We start from the raw sequence: 11,693 nt of genomic DNA, 5'->3' as shown, positions 1-11,693 counted from the left end.
GTGACACATGCTCTTAACCACAAAATGCTTCGTACCACTTTTCTAATACTTCTCCTTGAATTTGTTAGGCTCGGAAGTTTGTACCTAAACTAGTTACATTCCAGGCCAACACTCTGGAAAACATTATGTATAAACGTGTATGTGATGCAGCATGCCTGTGTCAGTAGTGTAAAAAAATGTAATGCTAAAGTGTGAAAAACAATCTCCATGACCCCTTTTCTCCTTCAAAAGAAATATATATATATATATGTATAAAATCAGACAATATTACATAACAACTCTGAAGATAATCAGTTGAGAAAATTAACGCACTCAAAGCTTAAAAAGATTAAGTGCCATTGGAAACGTACTTCAAAGCAAATACATCTTTGCATGTTAAAATGCAAAATACAAATACACTATTTTTTCAATACCCTGCTTGTCCCAGAAATGCCACACACAAAGCTTTCAACAGCAATTAATGTAACACACACACAGAGACCTTAACTAACTCTTTTGAAGTAAGAAGGTGAATGCCAGCGCAAGGTGCACAAGAGTATTATTAACAAAGAACTTGTGTATCATTAAGTTTCCCCGCATGGTAATTCCAAATCCGCAACTGTTTATAAGCATATGGGTTGAATGTTATAGATATTCTAGAAACATAAGTTCAGATCCTGGCAGGATCAACTCAGCTTGACAGCCTTCTGCTGTGTGTCTTGCAGTATGAACTGCTTTGCTACTGCTATTTTATACAGTATCTCACATGAAGGACTCTCACCTATGATTGAGGGCTTCTAGGTTGCTACTGCAGAACAAAAGAATAACATAGCAACCTACAGAAATTACAGAGCAGAACTTAACAGAGGCTATGTAAACCAAGACTGAACTTTTTGAGAGTTACCTGTAGTAGCTTGAACAACACAAAAGCTGGTTGCTCAAATCGCTTCCACAAAAGTGAGTGGAATTTAAATCCCCCACAAACCCAGCACGTCTCACGTAAGCATAATTTACACCTTTGGGATCCTCCAGAAAGATGGGGACACACGTTCCTACCACCCCATGATATTGTCAGCATACTGCTTGGGATACATATGCTGAGGATAACTTTCTTGCAGCACAGTGGACAAATTCTCTGAAACCCTAACATGCAACCTGCTGTAGAAACTATTTCCTCTCATTTGTGTGTAAGGGAGCCCTGCAATTAAGTGCTGTGGACTCTAATAAGAGGGAAATTCACTGCTTCTGATACAGATAAAATAGTTCCAGTGAAATCTGTGAAACCTGCCCTGCAAGGAATTACATTAAGAATTTTTTTGCAAAAGCTTTTGAGCTTCATCTGTATAGTTCAGGCTTTTGAAGACTCATAGCAGGTAAATGCAGAGAGGTAAATACAATGTTCAGGAAAGTAAGGGAGGATTCATTTCCTCAGTGAATTTTCATCATGCTATCAGCACAGAATCTTCCAAGTCTTGACTTTGCTAAGAAATACTGGTATTATTCCCATTTTATATATGAGGAAACTAGGGCACAAATTAAAAGTAGGTTTGGATAATTAGTATGGAAAATTTCAGGTCATGCAGTTTGTCAAACTGAGTAGCAATTAAAATGGAGTGAAGAGTTACAGAGCCTTACTGTAGGAATCGCTCAGCTTCTACATTACTAAGCACAAAAGTTTATCAGACCATCAGTGACCCATAAATCTTCAAATACTCATAGGCTTTTATCAGCATACACTTCTGATATAACTAAATTAATGATATTTACCACCACCTAAACACTTACCAGACTTTGTGCACAAAAGCTATTTTATATTGTTGATCATAAGGAAATCAGGGAGATTTACACAGGCTAATTTTCAGGGATCTTTCTAGCTGCCGTAACCAAGATAATGATGAGTCAGGCCTCTTCAGAGCAAAATCTGTATGTTTGATTGGAGAGGTACCAAGAGAACCACATTCCCTCAGAATGTGTAGCTCCACTGAAATCCAAATGTGTCTCTCATATTGCTTCATTTCTCTGGAATTTTCTGAAGAAAATGCAAGTAAAGTAACTGGTCTGTGTCCCATCTTCACAACTGTTTTCAAATGCCTACCAATTTGGGGTATTTCTGAGGTTTGTGTTCTAGTAAGCTTTAAAACCCAACTTTTATCATGAAATTTAAATGCTTTCAGCAACCTGAAATGATTTTCAGAGGTTGCGATGGAGGGAAACATTTTAGTTAAATAGTTTTGAAGTTTTCAGATTTTTATCTGCTTTGGAATGACCAAGTTCAACATCCTTAAGCAGATTTTCTGGCCTATTATACAGGCAATTACTTCTGCCTTCGACTTCATACCAAGAACTCCCGCTACATTGCGTGAGCACTTAGAGCAAGCATCCTCAACCGCCCCGGGTACTGCGCTGCGACTGAGGACGCTTCCTGCCTGCAGTTTCATGGAAAACAAGTAGAACACCTAACAGGAAATCCTCCTCTTACTTTTCAGGCTGTCAGATTAGCGTTATGTACTTGAAGAGCTCAGATTATTAGAGCTATGATATTTAGGTTCAATGTCCTCCACTAAAAGCCAATTCTAATTTGAAGCTATGGCCAATATTCATAACCTAAGGAAAACAGCAACCACATGACTGATTAGTGTTATGCATGCTTCAGTATTAATTTTTCTTGTGGTTCAGCTGCACTGAAACATGCTCATAAAAATTTCCTTTACCAGGAATGGTGCCAAGGATGTTAATTCTGGGTTCCAAAAGGAGGTAAGCGTCAGAAATTTCACACTAACACTTTCTCCTTGCATGTAATACTGTGCCCAGCGATAGTAAAGCAGATCTCTTCCAGTGCCAGCAGTACACAGCTCCCAGTCCAAGCACATCACTGCCACAAGGCCTTCATCTCTTAATGGGAGAGAGGGAGAGAAGACAAGGAAAGGAAGAGAAGGACCTGTGAATTGCAGCTCTTACACGTACCACAAAGTCACTGCATCAGCTGTTTAACATCTGCTCATGACTCTGATAGGGTTGGACACCACTGTAACAGTCTTGTCCATAAAGCAGCAAAGGGTGCTTGCTCTTGCACCGTACCCAGCAGAACCACAAGGCAGAAGATCCATGGATCCCTAATTACCTTTTAGGGCCTTGGTCGAGGAAGGTTCATAAAATGTGTTTGAACTTGGAAGCTTTATGCAGAAGGAGCCTTCCCACCCTCCACCCAGTAAAAAGTCAAATATCATCCAGAAGCTCAAAATAAAACTTTAGATCATTGATCCCAAGTGTCTGCAGCATTTTTTAATGTTCTTACTAAAAACTACAGGATTCTCCCTTTACCAAGCCCCATTTCTGACTGAAATTTCAACTTCAACTTCCATCTACTGAAACAGGTGAGAAATTAAAGAGAAGCAGATTCCCTTTTCTTGCAAGGAAAGAACTCTGTCTCCTGCATATTAAACCATTCAGACTGTGGGCAAAATACTAATATACTATCAGGAACTCCTTATGGATGTTTACATGTATGCATGCATTGTATAGATTTAGACTCCTGTAGGGAAATAACTTCATCAGATTAAAGTTGTCCCTTATAATAATAATTTTAACTAGTTAATTACATAAGGAAAACCTACGAAATACCATTCTGTTCTCTCTGACTGTGCATTAGAAGTGAAATATGGTACCTTTAAAAAATAACCACATCAGTCCAGCCCCTTGTTCATCTAGAAATAACAACTTTAGATGTTTGGTTTTTCAATCTCTTTGTTCTTTTTTAAAACACTCATACTAAAATTCGTTGAGGAAACAAGCACGCAAATCTGCTGGACAAAGATAATTTCATGAGAAAACATAATTGTAAATATAAGCACAGTCTCCCCCTCCCAAACAATTTCCTTCTTACAGTCCTGTAATTACACACAGTCAATGAAATAAAGTGAAAATAAAGTGAACAGTCGGGAGAAATAAGATACTTATTAGAATTGTTACTTTTATTTTTATTCACTAGAGCAACATTGAAGAAAATTTTTTACATACAGGTTTTTAAATCAACTTTACAAGCAAATTCCAATATACAGTATTTACTCTGGCCTGGTTTAAAAAACAAGAAGAAACAACAATGCAGATAACTAAGGGTACTTTTTTTTTTTCTTTAAGCTAGTACTGAATTTAAGACTTCACTGACACTGGAATTATATTGTTTTTATTGTGGTGCTTTTACAGTTAAGTAGGCAGTGAGCAGCTTTACTACAACAGTGACTGAATTTCCTTGATAGCATAGTTGTAAGATTACTATAAAACTGAGACCTACCACCAGGATCATGTATTAAATCCACTCTGCTCAGAAAAAGCCACTAAAACCAAGAAAGAATAGCTACGGAAGCCCAATTCAAGAGTGGATTTCCATTTGTATGGCAAGAAAATGTCCACATGAAGAGGATTGTGTGCTGTGCAAAAACTAAAGTATTTCTCTCCCACCCCACCCTCCCAAAACATGCAGCCTACCAGAGTATGGGCACTGCAGAATGTGCATATGGTTGTGACATGCAAACAAAGTAAATCACACAAATGGTATTCAATTTTCTATCATTACAACGAATCAGCATTTAGATCAAGGATGAAATTAATTTTACTGACCTATGATGCAGTCTACTTGCTATGTCTAATCTCACTGCTATGAGATTTAAAGTTCAAGAACCCACTTTTTTGGAACTAGATAGAAAACTCAGTGCAGTTTTTGATTTTTCAGGGCCTTTATAATTATTTCAAGAAAGTCTAGGAGTTAGTATTGCACTTTTCTCTAACAGAAGCAAAACATACGCTAGGAACATTATTCTTTAAGGACTATGCTAGTCCTATGAAAGTTTTGCCATCAGCTTTGACCAAAACTATGAAGTGCCAGTTTCAGGGAAGGGGAAGGTAATGTTCTGGCTGCATCATCAGTGCTAAAATTCCACGGTTAAATTAAAGTCATTGCACAACAAAAACTCAGTACACTATATGAATATTTTTAAACATGCTAGAGTGTATATTAATTCTGTGAAAGTGATGTGAAGGTATCTTGGAAACAGCAATACTAGCAGGGAAATTAGTTTCAAACAAAAGCCACACACACAACAGGAGGCATCTAGATTATTTAGGCACAACTCCAAGCAATAAAGCTCATTTAAAGTGCAATTCTGTTTTTCTTCTTTTGTGTTTATTCACTTGTTAAAATACATAATTGCCTCTGTACACACATACTGAACAGTAGTTTAATACTTCTGTGAATATTGCACAAAAGAATGAGACATCAAAAGCATAAAAAAATCTGCAATAAACCAGTTTTAGAATCCTAAAAAAATCTGAAGATATCAAATCCTTTAATTTATGCATTTAGGATAATCTGCACCAGTACCGATATATCTGCACCTCAAATAAGGTAGATACATTACCTGAAGATACTTACTTAATCCCACTTGACATGCTCTACACAGCACCCTCTTATCGCTCTCCCCACCCTCCTCCACTGAAGTGAGGCTTCAAATTTCCCTTCACTGCTTCTCTTCCAGTTGCTCATCTGCTGACAAGCTTTTCTCATGCTCTGGACTTACTGTACATGCAACAGAACCTTCCCTGGCAAAGCAGAAGAGCCAAAATACACAGTTTTGTTTAGAGTGATGCAAGTTTAGCAGCTGAATGCAAATCACAATTCAGCCTAGCATCTCCCTCATCTATGATGAATCCTGCTATCTTCCACTCAATTTCTTAGTAATCTTTCACAGCAAAATGGGAAAACACTACATATTCACACCAAGGAATATAATCTACTTAGGTTCTTTAACAGTATAAAACCACCCACAGAATAAATACATTTTTGTTTTTCTGGGGGGGAAAAAAAAAGTCATCTTCTGTTTTATGAAAACCCTGATAGTCTCTTTGCTTCATTCCTAAATTGTCAGTAAAGGTGCAGATAGGTAGATATCTATACTTTTAAATTTAAACATAAAAGTTTAAAATCTCTAAATCAGACCAATGAAGCCTCCATAATGAGAAGAAGCAACAGGACTCATGGTGAAACATCACTGTCAGTAACATTCTTTGAAGTGACAATAAACTTCCTGCACAAAATCATACACAATTAAAAATAAAATCAGCTTCCCTTCAGGGAAAGTAAACTTTAAAAAAGGAAAAAACTTCCATAGAAATATATATGGACCTGAAAATGAACCAGGAATCTGATCATTCCTTCAGCAGTTTTTACACTCTTGAGAAATATAGTCAGCTGCCAGGAGCTAATTTTGGGGAATATAAAAAGTCAATTTTATTTTCTTATCAAAAGTAAACATCTACTCTGATTCTGGACAAAGGCCATCTGATTCAATGCTTTCCAAGGAAAGAAATTTTCCTGGAGAATAATTCTAACAGTAATCTCAAATTATACTTATTTTGATCCTTTAGCAACTGCAACAATTAATGCTGCTCTTGTTGTTTCTTGCTTAACGCCCTCTCCCCCCTCCCCCCCAAAATTAACAGAAAGTCCTGCAGGTCTTCAGAATCATATAGCCAGTTCTGAAATAAACATAATCTGCCCCCCCTGCCCGCTCCCCCCCCCCCAAGCTTTCAATTTTCCACCTCATTGTCAGGTGAAAGACCAGTGAGAAATCTGAAATTTTCTTGGACATTAATTATGCATTGAGAAATACAACTCCAATGATTTTTTTCCCTTCTCTCCTCCAACCAGGGTATCTATTCCTGGTTAAAGGGCTTATATTACAAAAGTTGATTATTGAACATATTTATGAAATGTCTATACCTATTCACTTTATTATCTCAATATACTGTATCATGTCAGCATCATATAGCCAAAGCCTAGAACAAACTATTACTATGTTTCATTTTTCTGTCCTTATATGCTGTTCAGGAACAGATTTTGAGTAAAATAATTGTAACAGGGTTATGCTGATGATTTTAAAACCAATTTAAGAATTGGGAAGAAAAAAGTAAAATCCAAGAGACAGTGATGGGGAAGAGGGGGAGAATGGGAGATGGGACAGAAGGACAAGTTTTTAGCACACTTCACTGGATATGCATATATTCAACCCACAGCATGTGTGCCATGGTCCCATAGTTGCACCACGATGGGCAAATATTTCCAGACCACTTTCAGAAAAAATGCTTTCCTAGAGAGCAGAAAGACTTTTTTTTTTTTTTATTTCCCCCAAAAGCTCCTTCCCAGTTATCATGCACTTTAGAAACTAGAGAGAAAAAAAAAAAAGGGAAAGAAAACAACCCAAAACAAAATACACATCTCTGAAAAACTCTTAGAGTACCAGCTCTGATTAGGACATAATAGGATTGCTCAAAGCAAATAGGTGGCGTTATTTTTTTCATAGATGCTTTTTTAAATCAAATTTTATTATGTAAAATAGTTCCATATTCTTACATATATGGCAAAATTTTGTGCAAACATTTCAAGTCAGGTACTTCAGAGTCTTTCGATAATAAACAGAAATCAATAAATACAAGTAGCACAATAAAAGTTAAAAATATTAATTAAAATGCATGTTGTGCAACCTCAACATAGGTGTTATGGACCCCTTATTCCCAGAGGCTCTTTACTTACCAATTCACAAGAGCCTGTATTGGCAGGTTTTGCACAAGTATCCTTAGCACTGCGTTTCAAAAATTTACCCAATAATGTGTCTATTCAACACAATAAAAGCATGCCACAATGTCACAACAAATGATGATGTCTAAGAGAAGATCTGTTTCACCCTGTGAAATCTGCTTACTGTCTGTGAACAGTGAAAATGGCATAAATAAAAAACAGAGCAACTTCAGATTACAGAAAAACAAACAAAAAAAACTCCCCAACCCATCAAATTAAATAACATTAAATATGTCAGTCTTCGGATAACGATAAATACAAGGATTTTGCATAGGCCTCTGGAACACAGAGTCAGAATTATGGCCAATAAAACATCTGCTACTAAGTCTAATTTTCCACCACTCTAACCTAACTAGCAGTCAGAACCAAAAAGTTAGACTGAATAGTAATTTCATTGTCTAATAACTCAAAATACAGATTTCTGCCTTCCTGAAATACCTAGTGCGGCATTCTGGTATTTGCAGTCACCACAGACTTGAGTTTTTGCTTAATTATTAAGATCAATGGGCAGTACAATCGTTAATGCAGACTTACAATATACTTGAACACTCAGGAGAAGCTGCACAGCTGATAACATGAACTTCAGAACATAACAGAATGGAATATGCAAACACTAACGAAAGATGCTACTTTTAATATTTACTCAGGATTGCAGGATGTAGATAAAGCAGCCTCAACAAAGGCATTCAATACATGGGAAGTAAATTAATGTATGGCATCATTCAGTGAGATGTGTACACACGTTCTCAATGTGTCTTTGGTTTAGGGAGGCGGGAATGCCGATTAGAGGGCAAGCTATCCCCAGAATGCAAACCGGTACTCTGTATTTGCACATTTTCCTTTCTTTGCACCGGTGGCTTTGGGATGTTAGTCTTTGAAGAAGTGTTTTGAGGCTCTGGAGACACCAGTGTGGATTTCTGACTGCTTGTTTGCTTAGATTTAACAAATGACGTAGTTGGTGGGCGCAGTTTAGACACTTTCTGGCTCTGTTTACCCTTTAGGTTAGTCTGACCAGATGTTGGCTCTAGCCGAGGCGGACTACTTGATGGCAGAAGCTCAGGCTCCTTGGAAGCAGCAGACTGATTTGCAGATCGTGCGAGCACGGCCACTGTCAGAGGCACTAAAGCATTTGGGGGCTTTGCAATTCCTAAGGTCTTTGGCTGAGAAGCCTGGTTTGTGAATGAGGGCTGACCCTTCACAGCTAGCTCAGTCTGCACCTCTCTATTATCAGCTCGCGTAGACGTTGGAAAATGGGAACGAGACTGTAGTATACCTTCTTTAATACTAGCCAGCTCCCCAGGGTCTTCAGCATTTTCATTTTTCAGATTTTCCAAATATGATGCATTCTCATCTTTTATGTTTAACTGTACACTCATTAGTGTGTTTAGTTCATTCAGACTATTTGTGAGAGATGCATTTGCAGCATTTTGATTCTTATGATTGCCATTCTCATGAAGACCATGTTTAGGATATTCACTGTGGGCCTCGGTATGTGGCATTTTTATTAGTTTTCCCTGGGCGAGGTCTGTGGAACTGGGAAGGTTGCTGGAAGGCTGTAGTACTTGAGGCTGTTAAAGAGAAAAGAATACAACAATATATTAGGCAAAGAGAACATAAATTAACATTCTGAACCCAATGTGCATTGACTGGATGCTTGGTAAGGGCTGCATATCTTTTTTTTTTTTAAATCAAAAAGTTGACTTTGGCAAAACAGGATGGTTCATGGGACATGTACAAATATGACTTAGGTGGAAAAAATTATACTAGCACTGAAATACACAACATAAAGAAAAAAATATTGATTAGCTTAAAACAAAGAACATGAAGAAGGCTTGGTTGATGGTTTTGCTTTATTCTGCAGTGCAGCATAACAATGACGTATGAATACTGATCAATTCTGATTCAAGTGCTTAATAAATAAATGCAACAGCTATTTAACTGCATCCATCCTTTATTTTCTATTCACTGCATACTCAAGTTAGCTATCCCAAACTTTTCGTCAGTGTTAAATATCTCTAAAGGCAGCAAAGGAGTTTAATGGACCACATGAATTTACAGTGCATTTTCCTTGTCTTACTGAGGTCAGAAAATGAGATACAAATATGCTGTAATCAGGTTACTGACTAAACTTAGGTAACTGTTTGGTCTTGAAGGGAATTCAAATGGCCTGATAAAGAAACCATCTTCAACAGTGGTATAACAGAGCACATCTAAAGTTAGAGATCATATACTACATTGATAACCAATGGATAAACGTAACTTAATGAGGATTTTACAATTTATGAGGAGAGAGATTCTCTGAAATTAGACAAGAGAATTGCCAGTTCCTCTTCTGGGTCATTTCTATTTTTTTCTTTGCTCTTCCCTGTAAAAATACTCAAAAGATTAATGTGTACACTAGCTTGACAAACACATTCTGGACCTCAAATTTGTAGAGAGATCTTGGAAGAATTAAAATTTCTGTAATATATGGCAAAACCCAAAACTTACCAACATTTTATGTACACATTCCAGCAAGTTTCAGGTTTGGATGATTTTCTAATTTTCCTTACAAGGGAGGAGACCAGAACTACTACAAGCTAGTCTTATCCCTAATTTTGCTGAAACTACTTGAATTTTTACCAGTTGATAGATTGCATGTACATAGTTAACAGGCTTATAACATTTGTTTACTAGCAAAATATAGTCAGTAAAAAAGAAGCAATGATTTTAAGCTTTACGTAACTTGACTGAAATTGTCACTTCACTCTCTCTCTCGACCTGTTCACCACTTCTAAATGAGGAAGCCAATTATCTGTCTGGCCTTTTTAGCTCTTCTGCGAACAGCAGAAAGAGCATAATGATACCTGTGCATGCCAAAGCCCTGTCACATTTCTAGGGTGAGACAGCATCTCAGCACTCATTAGGATTTCATCTTTCACCTGGCAGGATTACTACTCAGTGAAAACTGTATCTTCACTGAAGTTCTTCATCAACAGTATATGTAATAGTAAAAAGAGAAATATCAAGTTTTCTTGATCTAATTCTGATTTACTAACGTTTTTTCCCTTGGAATACACCAATCCTACCTGTAAGCAAGGGCAACATCAAAGTTGGACCAGTGACATCAACAAGTGACAGAGAGGGAAGCACAGACATGTTGAGCAGTCTGAATATTGACTTGGCAAAAGGGAGGGCACAAAAAGACTTAAATGGTGCAAGGTGATCAAAACCTTACTCTAAGAGTAAAGCACATTTCCTTACATGGCCAAGCCTAACCTAGCTTTGTGAGTGTTGTCAAATGCAGAACCATCCTTCTTAACCAAACAATCCTACTGGAAGAAAGCACTACATACAGTAATTCAATATATTAAGAGTTACAGTTTAAAAAATAAATCCTCTAGATATTTTTGTCATTTTTCAGTGTTAATGTAATGGGTTACATAAGTCATTGCCCTTCCAACTAAAAGTTAGGAACTGACAGACAGACATTAGCCAAACTAATTTACTGTTTTGAGAACTTGCCTGTAAAAAAAGAGTGCAGAAACCAAAGCAATACATGCCTGATTATGACACACATATTGCAACAAATAATTCAGATTTCCTAATCCTACTTAAAAAAGAATCAAAAATAGGCATGTTTGTAGCAAAGAGTATTATATCAAATTCTAATATGGGAAAATAATACCGGAAAAGTTTTCCCTCACCTAGGAAGGGTTTCTAAATGCCAGTCTTTAAAAAAAAAAAAAGGCATTTAAATATCAAATCTGGGCAAAAATCATAACTTTGTGTCAAATAATCCTAGTTAGAGGATTATTAGTTAGTTAATCAAAGTGAAAACTTTATAAATTACAGAAGAAACTAAATTTATATAAAAAGTTAAGTTAAACACATGAAAACTTCTGAAATACAGCAAAGAAGCAACCTTTTGATAATGCTGTATTTCAAGTTTTTGACAAAAGAGGTGGCAGTATTTGGGTTTTTCCATTTTGACATGTTTCCTTTTTTAATTTTACATTTAAAAATAGCCAAATTTATAATTTCCTCATATTCATTACCTTTCATAACCTAAAATGGTCTAAGGTGCTTAAGATCCATAATGTTT

The 11,693-nt window shown here is 36.7% G+C and overlaps 1 protein-coding gene across 5 annotated transcripts in view; it reads right to left on the bottom strand.

Annotated features, from left to right (window-relative positions):
• Positions 1-6,215: 6,215 nt before the first annotated feature.
• The window catches only part of CCSER2 (coiled-coil serine rich protein 2), an 86,460-nt gene continuing 80,982 nt past the window's right edge, over positions 6,216-11,693 (bottom strand). For 2 of the 5 annotated variants that reach the window (XM_067299795.1, XM_013955921.2), the window contains one exon: positions 6,576-9,177. In XM_067299795.1, coding sequence (XP_067155896.1) covers positions 8,356-9,177 — 822 coding nt within the window. In that variant the 3' untranslated portion in view covers positions 6,576-8,355. Of the gene's footprint in view, positions 6,234-6,575; positions 9,178-11,693 lie in introns of those variants that run through there. The other 3 variants (XR_001294455.2, XR_001294454.2, XM_013955922.2) reach the window with 3 other exon arrangements.

The sequence above is a fragment of the Apteryx mantelli genome, chromosome 7 (assembly GCF_036417845.1).
Source record: "Apteryx mantelli isolate bAptMan1 chromosome 7, bAptMan1.hap1, whole genome shotgun sequence".
Lineage (NCBI taxonomy): Eukaryota > Metazoa > Chordata > Aves > Apterygiformes > Apterygidae > Apteryx > Apteryx mantelli.
The sequence above is the reverse complement of the archived record's forward strand: the minus strand, read 5'-3'. Positions and strand labels throughout refer to the sequence as shown.